The sequence below is a fragment of the Salvelinus alpinus genome, chromosome 18 (assembly GCF_045679555.1).
Source record: "Salvelinus alpinus chromosome 18, SLU_Salpinus.1, whole genome shotgun sequence".
Taxonomy (NCBI): domain Eukaryota; kingdom Metazoa; phylum Chordata; class Actinopteri; order Salmoniformes; family Salmonidae; genus Salvelinus; species Salvelinus alpinus.
In genome coordinates this window covers 24,156,041-24,170,744 of record NC_092103.1, presented here as the reverse complement: position 1 = coordinate 24,170,744, position 14,704 = coordinate 24,156,041, and the positions used below count along the sequence as shown (strand labels likewise).

Genomic DNA, 14,704 nt, shown 5'->3' with positions numbered 1-14,704 from the left:
TGCCAGACTGTGATTTTTACTGCACCATGTCAAATGATTCTTCATGCCAGTTACTATTTATTAATCTCAATCTATTCCAGGGTGCAGAATGGCACTAGAAGTAGCAAACTAATAAGGCTTAGTGTGACATGTAATGATCACAACAAAAGGTCACTGGCAGTCCCAATATATATTTGGTGGTTGCAGCTAAATGAGCATGACTACTCAAGAGATACATCTCCTTCACATAGTGTGAAACATCACATGAATGATAAATAGTTTGACAGGTCACTGATAGTGGACACACTACCATGGCTGACAGAACACACTACTATGATGTCAACCCTATTCTGACTTTATGCAATGTGATAGTATGGCTGCAATATAAATTGTGTCTCAATTTGGTCAAAACGAGTGATTTTTCTTTACCCTAACCCTTCTCATCTTTGTTAGGGGGGATGAAAGTAGCTAGCTAACGAAATGAAAAGACAACAGTAATGTTATTGTATTTTGTTATCTAGCATACTATTTAGTTAGCTAGGTAGATATGTATTGTTTCTATACATTGTAATTATCAGACACTGCTGGCTCGATGAAGTTACTGTAACGTTAGCTAGCTACGTTAAATCGTTAGCTAGCTAGCTAGCCACCTACAATACATGTAGCTAGCTAGTTACACACAAGCAATCACAATTTGAAAAACATCTAACACATTTTACCTGGAATTCTTTGGTAGAGATAATCGAATGACTCGGATACCATCGGTTTGAAGTTACAATATGCAGTTATTGGTCATTTCATGCACTCCATCCTCAGCGTCCCTGCCCCTTAATTTTCTCCATTGACAGGACACACACAGCATGAGCACCGTAGAGCGAGCATTCCCGATTAATGGTTGGAATTGTGGGACGTCGCCTGACAGATCCCTCTCCACGTCCTTTTTGGAATGTAGCAAATTATATGGTGGGGGCCATTACGATGAGGGGCCTAGGCATTCTCTGATGCACATGTCGAGGATAAAATGTGATAATAACGACATGTAGTGAATCTGTGATGCGGTGATATGTATGCGATCTGTAAAATCTAGTAGGGTCCAGGTCAAGATATGCTCAATTGAAGATATAAGGCATTGCCATATTTTTACATAGATAGCGATTTTATTTAACATTTTGTGTACAAACAGAGGCTGCAAATGCCTTCCAAACATGTATTTTTCTCAAACTACAGTATCCCTTTTTACAAACTGTCATGTCATGACATAACATGTATGTTGACCAGAAGGAAATAAATCTAAATTGAAAAACAGAAAAAAGGTCAAATGTATTTTTTTGTGGATGACCAGCAAGTACCATCATTTTAGCTTCACACAATTAACTAGAAAATGTGGAATAAAACACACATATTCCCAAGATGTCAAAATATGGTTTCAGGTCATTTAAAATACATTTAATAAGGGAGTGAATTATAATAACCTATTGCCAGGCTCATGTCAACTTACAAGGACTGAAAGAATGAATATTCATTCATCATACAGTATGCATACACTGAAATGCTAAAGTCGTACATAGAGTAATATATTCCATATTTTTAGACTTTAAAACATAGTACACATATTTAGAATAATCTTATGTTGACATATATTACTTTTTTATGAAAGAGGCAGGGTAAGTGACTAGCCCTATGAAGAATCACACTGACAATCAATAACCAAGTTCTCTTTCAGTTGAAGCCTAATTACTCAACTGTTTTATTAATATGATTAATCCTAAATGTATTGCCCAAACTTTGATGAACATCACAATAAATAAACCTAAGAACCCAATGTCTCTAGTATGATACATACAATACATATTGTACAACCATAAAACAAGGTTAGAGAGATGACTAACCTATATAAACTCAAATAACCTTCATCTTTCCTTGCAAATATTTTCCAAACCACAGAAAATGTCCTAAAGCATCACAGTGGGCAGTCTGGAGTAAAACCAAAAGGAACTGAAAGTGCAAGCCCCTCCAAATGAGATCATGTTTTGGATTAGTGACATGTTGATACATACAGTAGTTACAGTTAGGACAACAGATGGTTACAAACTGTTTGGCAGTTATTTGAAAAAACAAAGGACATCTTGCAAATGAACGATACACAGCATAGCATAGAGCCTTGAGAGATATTATCTATATATGAGTCAGATAACATGACAGTGAATTTTATAGTATAAGTATAGATACCACTTTGCCACTTTGCTACTACTAATATATTTTCCTTCAGATGAGGGTATTCATCTCCGTAAATACAGTAGACTTCATTTTACACAGAACTGGAACAGAAAAGCTGAAAATTAGTTATTTTGCTAATGTTGAGAGAGCTAAGGCAGAGTGAGGGTTATTGACCAAGCATTTCTGTGTCTGTCTCGTATGATTGCAAAAATGAATTGGGCTTAGCTTGGTATCATAATATTCAGATGAGATCTCCCACACGGGCTAATAGTACCATGAAGTGCGATACCAAACTCTACGTTCATGTATTGGTCTCAAAATAGGTGCCTTAAGGACAGATCTGTTTTCTCAAAAGGCGAGGGAGACTACAGCACCCCAGTAAGTCCCCTTACAGCAATTCCACTGACACATTGAAATCCACGGCATACGTTCTGAATAAAAGCTATAACGCGGAGGCACAATGGAGCAGAGCATGTCACATTGAGCACTAATTATATAAATCAAAGAGATCCAAATGAATGGTGAATGCACTGCCTTTCTCGCTCATAATCAATGGCTTCCTCCAATGTACAGTTATGTGTATGGGACATGTGAGGATATATTAGGACAAAATGTGTTACTAAAATTATGACTATGGCTATTAACTGGAGCTGATTTAATTGATATGTTAGCATATGGATAAGTCAGGATTTTAATTGTTATGTCTTAATTCTACTTTTTTACAGCAAATCGTCCCATTATTTCATTCACTCACTCACGCATGTGTGCGCATGAATGTTGCATGTACAACCACACACTCAGATGCCAGATTTTACACTAGCTACTGACAGTCAAAACTGTCGGAAATGTCTCTGCTAACTTCAAAATGTCGGAGTTCTTCATGAAATCTCAGTAGTGCAGACAGTAGTACAGACTGAGTTAGTAAACACATTACTTGTTAACAATTATCCAGCCAGAATGAAATATCATAACATATTTTAAGCTTGGTTATCAAAACCAAAACACTTGTTGGTCGATAACATCCTGCTGCCCAATATAACAATATGTTTATGACAACACACAGAAGAAAATAACTTTAATCAAACAGGCCTGCATGCCTGCAGGTACTGAAATGAAAACCATTCTAATATAATCTTCTCTTCTTTCCTTCCAAACAAAATATTCTAAGAGCATTTTCTTTTCCATGGCCCTTTGGTGGGTTACTAGCAGGCAGACCAGGAGGGAGAAGAGCTTAAGGAAGGGTGTAGAGGACAGTTAATGACAGCTGTCCAGCCACCCTCATAAATATGGGTGAGAAAAGGATGGGTCACTTTCATTGAAAAGAAGATAAACAAGTATTCCTTCATAACATCAACAGAATGGTCCACTTTGGATAAGATGTAGAGCACCCACAATTTAGCGCAACTTGTTTGAAACAGGTTAATTCTTTTCATTTTCATGAGAATAACTGTCTCCACCAACACAGCTGTAGAGAGGAAACATGTTATTGTTGTAAGTTGTATAAAGGGAACATGTTATTATTGTAAATTGTAGAGAGGAAACATGTTATTGTTGTTCTGTATACAACTAAATGTACTGTTTTGTATCCTACTTCAGTAACACATCAATATTTCAGGGTGGGTGGTTGGGGACTGGAACACTCAAACAGATGAAGAGGGGTTGTGACATTGGCATTCAAAGATGGAGTCTTACCTTCATGATGGATAAATGGCTAACATTAGGCTGGACAAAACTGCAGTTATTCCCACAACAAGGCTACATCCTGGTTACATAGGCAGCATATGATCTCCCATCACCTCAGACCTCCAGGACTCAAGTCTGTAACCTATACCACCTTCATCAAATCAAAACAAACACATAGAAAAAAACATGTAGACTTCTGCCCCCCCCCCCCAGTTTTTCTTCTTCATAAATTATAATCATAACAATGATTATTACACTGTTAAAATAAGTAAAATAAAACAATTATAGCATTATGATTATGTACATACTGTACTGTATCTGTAAATACAATAGTTTTATTTTATCCCAAACAACAGATCATTTTGGCAAGATCTCCGATGTTACCATGAGGACATCTCCGGACTAAGGATATGAATGCAGACAAACTCCTATGTTAGAACATCTATTGCTTCCTGGGTATTTAAGCTGAGGACTACTTGAAACACAACGAACACAAAAAGGGGGAATTGCTTTATGGTCCAAACTGTAGGCAGTCTTATTATAATTGATAGATAATCTGTTTCTGTCAACTGTTCCTATTTCACAAATGCCTTTGTTGCAGTCTCCCTGTCTCTGCCTTTGTCCAAGGCTTGTTTACCTTGTAAACACTTTTTTGATGTTGTGAGTGGTGGATTCCTGGGACACACAAATAGACTGGTGATCCTGACAGCTCTGGATGTTCCTGTTTAAAAGTCTTCAGAGAAACCCAGATGTTCCTTTCCAACATAACTCTCGTAGCATTGTGGTCCTGATGTATCATGTGTAAAACATACGGTTTGAATCTCTTCAGCAGTGGATTAAGAAATAACTCAACATTTGAAAAGGCTAAACACAACGCTGTGCAGGCTCTGCCTGTTTTTCTGCCTACAAAGCAGGAGCCAATAGCACCAAAAAAAAAAAAAAAAACCTTGGACACTCTTTTCCCCTACATGCTGATCAGACTCAAATTGAAGTGTTTCATTTATGGTTGCAGCAGGCATGTTCAGTAGTGGCATTCATTCCGTACACTGTACACAAGCTGTGGAGCTTCGACATGAGAGCGAAGAGACAGAGCGAGGAGAGGAGGATATGTTGCGTCAGAGAGGCACAAAGAGTCACACTGGCTATTGGGTGTGATGTATTAATGCGTTATCGTCATCAGATATGTGTGGTACAACAGAGGATTGGTGTCCACCCTCTTGTTCTCAGAGGGGTGGTGGCGCCCTCTGCAAGGTTTGTCCAGAATCAGTGCAGAATACATCTCCTGCTACAGTCCAGCAAAGGCCATTCTCACTCTCAGTAGCCTTCCCAAACGGACATACTGTACTGTAGACTCAGTTTGAGTCGACGTCTCCATCTCACCCTCTCTCCCCCATTGTCTTCATGATGGGAACCTGTGGAACACTCTACACTTCGGTGGAGAAGAGGATGCTCTGACGCTTACTGTCCGGCGTGGGGATGGTCTCCAGCTGGAGGAAGTACAGCAACACCTGGACCTGGAGGGACAGACGGACAGTTAGAGGGACATCAATATCAAAGAAGAGAGATGGGGTGAGGAACAGAGACTATATCGCCTACTTGTGACATGACCTCCAGGGACCAGCTGTCTCCCATGCTGATAGGCTGCGTGGGGTTGGTGGGGATCTTGCTGTCCTTCTCTGCAGGCCGCAGCAGGGTGGGGCCAAACACTGTGGCCAGGTTGTGGAGTGACATCTTGTTGATGCTCTCCTTGTCAGCCACCCTGGGGAGCAGGGAGAGACAGAGGGTGAATGGCGGCTCATGGTAATACACCAAGTGAAAGGACCTAATAATCACCGTTTTACTTATTCAAAGAAAGAGTTTGGGATCTGCTTGTCTCTAAATGCCTGTGTTTGTCTGTACATAGCTCTATGTCTGTGGTAGCTCTATGTCTGTGGTAGCTCTATGTCTGTGGTAGCTCTATGACTGTGGTAGCTCTATGTCTGTGGTAGCTCTATGACTGTGGTAGCTCTATGACTGTGGTAGCTCTATGTCTGTGGTAGGTCTATGACTGTGGTAGCTCTATGTCTGTGGTAGCTCTATGTCTGTGGTAGCTCTATGACTGTGGTAGGTCTATGTCTGTGGTAGCTCTATGTCTGTGGTAGCTCTATGTCTGTGGTAGCTCTATGTCTGTGGTAGCGCTATGTCTGTGGTAGCGCTATGACTGTGGTAGCTCTATGTCTGTGGTAGCTCTATGTCTGTGGTAGCTCTATGACTGTGGTAGCTCTATGACTGTGGTAGCTCTATGACTGTGTGTCTGTCTGTGTGTACCTCTTCAAGTGATCCAGCAGGAAGAGGAATGTGACCAGGTTGGGTTCTGGCAGTGACAGCAGTAGATTCAGCATGCAGCTCTCTTTGGCAACGCTGTCAGACAGGGCTGCAGACAGAGAGACAGAGATTCACACATTAACCTGAGTGCTAAGTTATACCATGATAATACTATAGGTACAGTACCAGTCAAAAGTTTGGACACACCTACTCATTCAAGGGTTTTCCATTATTTTTACTATTTTCTACATTCTAGAATAATAGTTAAGACATCACAACTATGAAATAACTCATATCGAATCATGTAGTAAGCAAAAAAAGTGTTAAACAAATCAATATTTTATATTTGAGATTCTTCAAAGTAGCCACCCTTTGCCTTGATGACAGCTTTGCACACTTTTGGCATTCTCTCAACCAGCTTCATGAGGTAGTCACCTGGAATATATTTCAATTAACAGGTGTGCCTTGCTAAAAGTTAATTTGTGGAATTTCTTTCCTTCTTAATGGGTTTGAGCCAATCAGTTGTGTTGTGACATGGTAGGGGTGGTATACATAAGATAGTCTTTTACCAAATAGGCCTATGTCCATATTATGACAAGAACAGCTCAAATAAGCAAAGAGAAACAACAGTCCATCATTACTTTAAGACATGAAGATCAGTCATTTCAGAAAACTTCAAGAACTTTGAAAAAAAATTCAGGCGCAGTTGCTATGATGAAACTGGCTCTCATGAGGACCTCCACAGGAAAGGGAGACCCAGAGTTACCTCTGCTGCAGATGATAAGTTCATTAGAGTAAACTGTACCTCAGATTGCAGCCCAAATAAATGCTTCACAGAGTTCAAGTAACAGACATCTCAACATCAACTGTTCAGAGGTGACTGCGTGAATCAGGCCTTCATGGTCAAATTGCTGCAAAGAAACCAGTACTAAAGGACACCAATAAGAAGAAGAGACTTGCTTGGCCAAGAAACACGAGCAATGGACATTATACCGGTGGAAATCTGTCCTTTGGTCTGATGAGTCCAAATTTGAGATTTTTGGTTCCAAACCCCGTGTCTTTGTGAGACGCAGAGTAGGTGAACGGATGATCTCCACTAGAGGTCGACCGATTATGATTTTTCAACGCCGATACCGATTATTGGAGGACAAAAAAAAGCTGATACCGGTTAATCGGCCGATTCTTTATATATTTGTGCATAAATGACAATTACAACAATCCTGAATGAACAATGAACACTTTTATTTTAACTTAATATAATACATAAATAAAATCAATTTAGTCTCAAATAAATAATGAAACATGTTCAATTTGGTTTAAATAATGCAAAAACACAGTGTTGGAGAAGAAAGAAAAAGTGCAATATGTGCCATGCTCAGAACATGAGAACTTATGAAAGCTAGTGGTTCCTTATAACATGAGTCTTCAATATTCCCAGTTAAGAAGTTTTAGGTTGTAGTTATTATAGGAATTATAGGACTATTTCTCTCTATACCATTTGTATTTCATATACCTTTGACTATTGGATGTTCTTATAGGCACTTTAGTATTTATTGCCAGCCTAATCTCGGAGGTTGATAGGCTTGAAGTCATAAACAGCGCTGAGAATCAAGCATTGCTTAGAGATGCTGTTTGAATGAATGCTTACGAGCCTGCTGCTGCCTACCACCGCTCAGTCAGACTGCTCTATCAAATCATATACCTAATTATAATATAATAAACACACAGAAATATGACCCTTTGGTCATTAATATGGTCAAATCCGGAAACAATCATTTAGAAAACAAAACGTTTATTCTTTCAGTGAAATACGGAACCGTTACAGGTGGCAATCCTAAGTCTAAATATTGCTGTTACATTGCACAACCTTCAATGTTATGTCATAATTATGTAAAATTCTGGCAAATTAATTACGGTCTTTGTTAGGAATAAATGGCCTTTCAACAGTTGAGCCAGGTGGCCCAAACTGCTGCATATACCCTGACTCTGCTTGCACTGAACGCAAGAGAAGTGACACAATTTCCCTAGTTAATATTGCCTGCTAACATTAATTTATTTTAACTACATATGCAGGTTTAAAAATATATACTTGTGTATTGATTTTAAGAAAGGCATTGATGTTTATGGTTAGGTTTATGGTTATGTTTATGGTTATGGTTGCAACGATTGTGCTTTTTTTGCGAGTGCGCTTTTGTTAAATCATCACCCGTTTGGCGAAGTTGAAGTAGGCTGTGATTCGATAATAAATTAACAGCCACCGCATTGATTATATGCAACGCAGAACAAGCTAGTTAACTTAGTAATATCATCAACCATGTGTAGTTAACTAGTGATTATGTAAATATTTATTGTTTTTTATAAGATAAGTTTAATGCTGGCTAGCAACTTACCATGGCTCCTTGCAGCCACAAGGTCCTTTTGATGCTGCACTCGCGTAACAGTTGGTCAACCTGCCACGCAGTCTCTCCGTGTATTGTAATGTAATCGGCCATAATCGGCATCCAAAAAGGCCGATTACCGATTGTTATGAAAATTTGAAATCGGCCCTAATTAATCGCCCATGCAGATTAATCGGACGACCTCTAATCTCCACATGTGTGGTTCGCACGTGAAGCATGGAAGAGGAGGTGTGATGGTGCTTTGCTGGTGACACTGTCAGTGATTTATTTGGAATTCAAGGCACACTTAACCAGCATGGCTACCACAGCATTCTGTAGCGATACATCATCCCATCTGGTTTGCGCTTAATTGGGACTATCATTTGTTTTTCAACAGGACAATGACCCAAAACACACCTCCAGGCTATTTGACCAAGGAGAGTGATGGTGTGCTACATCAGATTATCTGGCGTCCACAATCACCACAGAGTGAAGGAAAATCAGCCATCAAGGGCTCAGCATATGTGGGAACTCCTTCAAGACTGTTGGAAAAGCATTCCTCATGAAGCTGGTTGAGAGAATGCCAAGAGTGTGCAAAGCTGTCATCAAGGCAAAGGGTGGCTACTTTGAAGAATGTACACTTTTTTGGTTACTGCATGATTCCATATGTGTTATTTCATAGTTTAGATGTCTTCACTATTATTCTACAATGTAGAAAATAGTAAAAATATAGAAAAACCCTGGAATGAGTAGGTTTTGACTGGTACTGTATAAGTGGCTGTTGGCCCTGTCAAAGGCCTGTGACTGACCAATGCCTCCTGCGAAGTTGGGGTACAGGTCGTCAGTGAAGAGGGGTTCTGGCAGCTCTCTGAAGTACAGCTTCAGAGTCCCGGCGATGGCGTTCACATCCATCTCACTCATCATCACAGACACGTCTTTGTTGTCTGTGGGAAAGATGGCAATGCTCAGAAAGACAGGTAGAAAGTGTAGCCATGGCAACGGCGGATGGGGAGGCCATTCACAAAAACACACTGCACTTCAGATCATTGGCAGTAAGACATTGGCTGAGAACGCAACATACCCCCCAAACTAAGCTGTAAATGTCATAATCAGAGAAATCACCACACACGAGTGCACACACAAACGTTCCTACACACGCACACAAATACACAAAATGCTAACACTAGCACACCCACACATAGGAATTAGTAAGCCTACACAAGAAAATAAACTGGGTTAAGCACTTGACATATGGAAAATGTACCCATGATTCCCAACAACGGAGCACCATAATCAGAAGTTGACCTAGGGGACAGAGCAGGGTAAGACACATTGATTCTACAGTAGTCAGTCCAATAGACTTGAATTTACAAGGGAGTGCACAGAGAGGCTAGCCTGATGGAACCAGCCTGATGGAAGCGGCCTGATTGCCGCATTCATTACTGTATTTCACTTCACGTATCAAGGCTGGTTCCACCAAGCTACAGAAAGTCCACAGAGAGTATGCCATATGCTATACTGTAGCCTATTCCCACTTCCAGGGCTTTATTAAGAGGGGGAGCCAGGGGGAAGTAAGGCCTTGGTACTCACTGGTGTCGAAGGCAGCCTTCAGGACCTGGATGTCTGTAGCTACCCCTGAGACCCGGTAGATGCCCACCTCCTCCATCCCCCTCCGCTCAATCTCCTCCAGACACTGTCTGACGATATAGGGCACCTTGGAGTGCTCCCGTCTGGCATGGGGAAATACACAGACAGACAGACAGACAGACAGACAGACAGACAGACAGACAGACAGACAGACAGACAGACAGACAGACAGACAGACAGACAGACAGACAGACAGACAGACAGACAGACAGACAGACAGACAGACAGACAGACAGACAGACAGACAGACAGACAGACAGACAGACAGACAGACAGACAATTAAGTAATAACATACCATGGGGATATTTTTCTGTTGGATGCACAGTTGCACACTAATTGCATCTTTAAATGTAATAGTATCAAAAATGTGTGAGCAATTATTAAAACAACAAAAAACATTCCCACTGACAATGAGGTGTACTGCTGGCTGTCGCTGCATTGTTGTAGTATGTGAATGCAAAATATAAACACACATTGACTTCGTACTTTATCATGTTTATTATTATCATGGCGACAAAATGCACAACTACCGCTGTGTGTGTTGTTGTGAGTTCACGGACTACAGCGCGCAGGTCGAGCTGGCAGTGGCAGGCAGCTCTGCAGTGATGTTTGTTCTCTGTTGGTGTTATTGGTGACATGCTGTCTCTCCAGCCTTAACTGGCCATGCTGTTTAACCTTATTAGTCCTCTCGTTACTAGCAATCCTCATTAGCGTCACTCACCAACATTGGCAACAAACCTAACCTCAACTGCTCTCTCTCTCTCTCCCACACTCCCCTCTGTCTGTCTGTGTGCCCACTGCCCACTCTACCCTGAGCCTACTGCCCATAGTGACAGTGCCGCTGCTGCCAACCGCCCTGCAGAGCATGCTGCCAGGCCATGCCAGGTGAGGCCAGGGGACAACTGAGGGACTGTCTGAGGATGGGTACACCGCCTGCCAGGTGCCTGCTCAGTGCCCCATGCCAAGGGCCATTAAGACAGTCTCTCCATAGATAGACACTACCAAAGTATGCATCACCAAAGTGTGCACACATAGGAGTCTGTGTAGAGTAGTAGTAGCCACAACCAATAATACTTACAAGATCATAAAAGATCACTATCTATCTAACTGCTGCAAAAGGGAGATCTACTGGTGGAGGGACATACAAGGCAAAAAGGCACGTTAAGAGTAACATCTTTGTTTATATTGATTTAGGACTAAATTACAACCACTCAAGATTCAAAGACTTACACAGTATATTCAGTATACATGAACTAGGTCAGACTTACACAGTATATTCAGTATACATGAACTAGGTCAAGCTGGGAGGTATTTCCCTCATTTACCCTAAGCAAGTATAGTGTACAGGTCTGTATTAGTGTCTGGTATGATTCTAGACTAACTAAATACTAATTGTATGCCTAGGGCCTCAGAGCTTGTGTGTATTTTCCAGTAAAGACATGTGGCATGGGGGAGTGAGTGAGTGGTGACATGGGAATGTAGTTGGGATTATCTGGATTGAAAGGCTCACAATCTCCACAGGGGGTCCTGTCCGTCCCTCTACCTCCCTCCTCTCCTCCCCATCTTCTCCCTCCTCCTTTCCTCAGAGAGATTCTCTGGCTGTGTTACAGCAGGCTTTCTGCATGGTTACCATATACAGTTGAAGTCAGAAGTTAACATATACCTGAGCCAAATAGATTTAAACTCAGTTTCACAATTTCTGACATTTAATCGTAGTAAAAATTCCCTGTCTTAGGCTAGTTAGGATCACCACTTTATTTTAAGAATGTGAAATGTCAGAATAATAGAAGAGAGAATGATTTATTTAAGCTTTTATTTCTTTCATCACATTCCCAGTGGGTCAGAAGTTTACATACACTCAATTAGCATTTGGTAGCATGGCCTTTAAATTGTTTAACTTGGCTCAAACCTTTCGGGTAGCCTTCCACAAGCTTCCCACAATAAGTTGGGTGAATTTAGGCCCATTCCTCCTGACAGAGCTGGTGTAACTGATTCAGGTTTGTAGGCCTTCTTGCTCACACACGCTTTTTCAGTTCTGCTCACAAATTTTCTATAGGATTGAGGTCAGGGCTTTGTGATGGCCACTCCAATACCTTGACTTTGTTGTCCTTAAGCCATTTTGCCACAACTTTGGAAGTATGCTTGGGGTCATTGTCCATTTGGAAGACCCATTTGCAACCAAGCTTTAACTTCCTGACTGATGTCTTCAGATGTTGCTTCAATATATCCACATCATTTTCCTCCCTCATGATGCCATCTATTTTGTGAAGTGCAATAGTCCCTCCTGCAGCAAAGCACCCCCACAACATGATGCTGCCACCCCCATGCGTCACGGTTGGGATGGTGTTCTTCGGCTTGCAAGCCTCCTCCTTTTTCCTCCAAACATAACGATGGTCATTATGGCCAAACAGTTCCATTTGTTTTTCATCGGACCAGAGGACATTTCTCCAAAAAGTACAATCTTTGTCCCCATGTGCAGTTGAAAACCGTAGTCTGGCTTTTTTATGGCGGTTTTGGAGCAGTGGCTTCTTCCTTGCTGAGCGGCCTTTCAGGTTATGTCAATATAGGACTCGTTTTACTGTGGATATAGATACTTTTGTACCTGTTTCCTCCGGCATCTTCACAAGGTCCTTTGCTGTTGTTCTGGGATTGATTTGCACTTTTCGCACCAAAGTACGTTCATCTCTAGGAGACAGAACGTGTCTCCTTCCTGAGCGTTATGACGGCTGCATGGTCCTATGGTGTTTATACTTGCGTACTATTGTTTGTACAGATGAACGTGGTACCTTCTGGCATTTGGAAATTGCTCGCAAGGATGAACCAGACTTGTGGAGGTCTACAATTGGCTGATTTCTTTTGATTTTCCCATCATGTCAAGCAAAGAGGCACTGAGTTTGAAGGTAGGCCTTGAAATACATCCACAGGTACACCTCCAATTGACTCAAATTATGTCAATTAGCCTATCAGAAGCTTCTAAAGCCATGACATCGTTTTCTGGAATTTTCCAAGCTGTTTTCTGGAATTTTCCAAACTGTTTAAAGGCATAGTCAACTTAGTGTATGTAAACTTCTGACCCCACTGGAATTGTGATACAGTGAATTATAAGTGAAATAATCTGTCTGTAAACAATTGTTGGAAAAATTACTTGTGTCATGCACAAAGTAGATGTCCTAACCAACTTGCCAAAACTATAGTTTGTTAACAAGACATTTGTGGAGTGGTTGAAAAAACGAGTTTTAATGACTCCAACCTAAGTGTATGTAAACTTCTGACATCAACTGTAGGTGGTCAGAGAGTGTGCTCAGGATATATTTATATGAGGGGAATATTGAACTCACTTGGTCACTGTGGAAATCTTGATTCCGAACACGCCCATGGGTTTCCGTGACGGCATCCTCTTCAGACTGAACTCTCGGCTGGTAAACTTCATAGAAAGATTTACCTCCATCTGAAGCAATGGGAGAAAGGGTGAAATGACAGTTTAAACCAGTTTACAATGACAACAGATGGTTAGTTAGTAAAGATAAGAAGCAGATCAGTTAAGGATAAGAGTTAAGGATAAGAGTTAAGGATAAGAGTTAACAACCAACATTTATAGGATCACATGGCATGGCACAAACACAGACTCCTCCTTTTAACGGTGCCGACACACTCACACACACACTCACCCCGGTCATGGGGATGACCGTTCTCTGCCAGTCTTTGGCTTGGAGCGTCTGGGGATCAAGCTGGAGGGAGAAAAACCAGATGGTTGGTTAGTACACCAATACACACAGACACTAACAGACTCAAACACACATACAGACAAGAAAACACCAACATTAGGCTACCATCATCAATGCACACACACGCACACGCACACTTGCCAAATTCCCCTCCCCGTATATATCATTTGTTTCTGTCAAACTATTGAACATCAGTTGTCCTATCAGTGAGTGGGGTTACCATGCGTCTCAGCAGGGCACTGCGTACACACCTCCATGGCTCTGACCCCCCCCGCAGTAGGTCGCCCCAGGCTGGAGACCTCCTGTCCCCTCTCCCTCTCCATAGTGTCCTCCACACTGACACTGCTGCAGTGTCTGGCCAACAGAGTGCAGGCCTTGCATCCCATCTCCTCTGTCCTCAACTACTTCACCTGTCATGGATCTCTGTGTAGAGAGACTGACAAAGTCTCCAAACTAGTAAGATATTCTTTACCCAGTTGGCTTCAGTCTAGTGTACATGTTCTGTGGTATGAGGGAGTTGGTGGTAGATGCTCCTATCAGGCCCATACTGACCCTCTCATTCTTTTCTCCTCCTCTTTCTCTTTTGTTCCTCTTTCTTTCTTTCATTTCCTCCGTCAGTAGAGCTGTAGTCTCAGTAGGTGTGTATCCTGTCTCTGTGTGTAGCCTAACAGCCCAGTCGATAATGATCTCCAGTGGTCCAGGAAAGCTGTTTCACCCTACACACACCTGCCACGCTCGCTCTGAGAAGTGTGTGAGGATCACAAGCTAAA

The 14,704-nt window shown here is 41.5% G+C and overlaps 2 protein-coding genes across 5 annotated transcripts in view; both read right to left on the bottom strand.

Moving 5' to 3' along the window:
- Nucleotides 1-946, bottom strand: part of LOC139544043 (cytospin-A-like) — a 43,824-nt gene extending 42,878 nt beyond the window's left edge. For all 3 annotated transcript variants that reach the window (XM_071350729.1, XM_071350730.1, XM_071350731.1), the window contains exon 1: nt 699-946. The gene's annotated coding sequence lies outside the window, so the exon portion shown is untranslated. The remainder of the gene's footprint in view (nt 1-698) is intronic.
- Nucleotides 947-1,116: 170 nt separating this feature from the next.
- LOC139544042 (breakpoint cluster region protein-like) overlaps nt 1,117-14,704 on the bottom strand; it is a 124,936-nt gene continuing 111,348 nt past the window's right edge. Inside the window, exons 17-23 of one of the 2 annotated variants that reach the window (XM_071350728.1) lie at nt 13,878-13,937; nt 13,548-13,657; nt 10,152-10,291; nt 9,371-9,505; nt 6,187-6,292; nt 5,476-5,638; nt 1,117-5,393 (exon numbers count right to left, since the gene is read on the bottom strand). In XM_071350728.1, the coding sequence (XP_071206829.1) occupies nt 5,304-5,393; nt 5,476-5,638; nt 6,187-6,292; nt 9,371-9,505; nt 10,152-10,291; nt 13,548-13,657; nt 13,878-13,937 (804 nt within the window). In that variant the 3' untranslated portion in view covers nt 1,117-5,303. Of the gene's footprint in view, nt 5,394-5,475; nt 5,639-6,186; nt 6,293-9,370; nt 9,506-9,825; nt 9,867-10,151; nt 10,292-13,547; nt 13,658-13,877; nt 13,938-14,704 lie in introns of those variants that run through there. The other variant, XR_011668796.1, reaches the window with a different exon arrangement.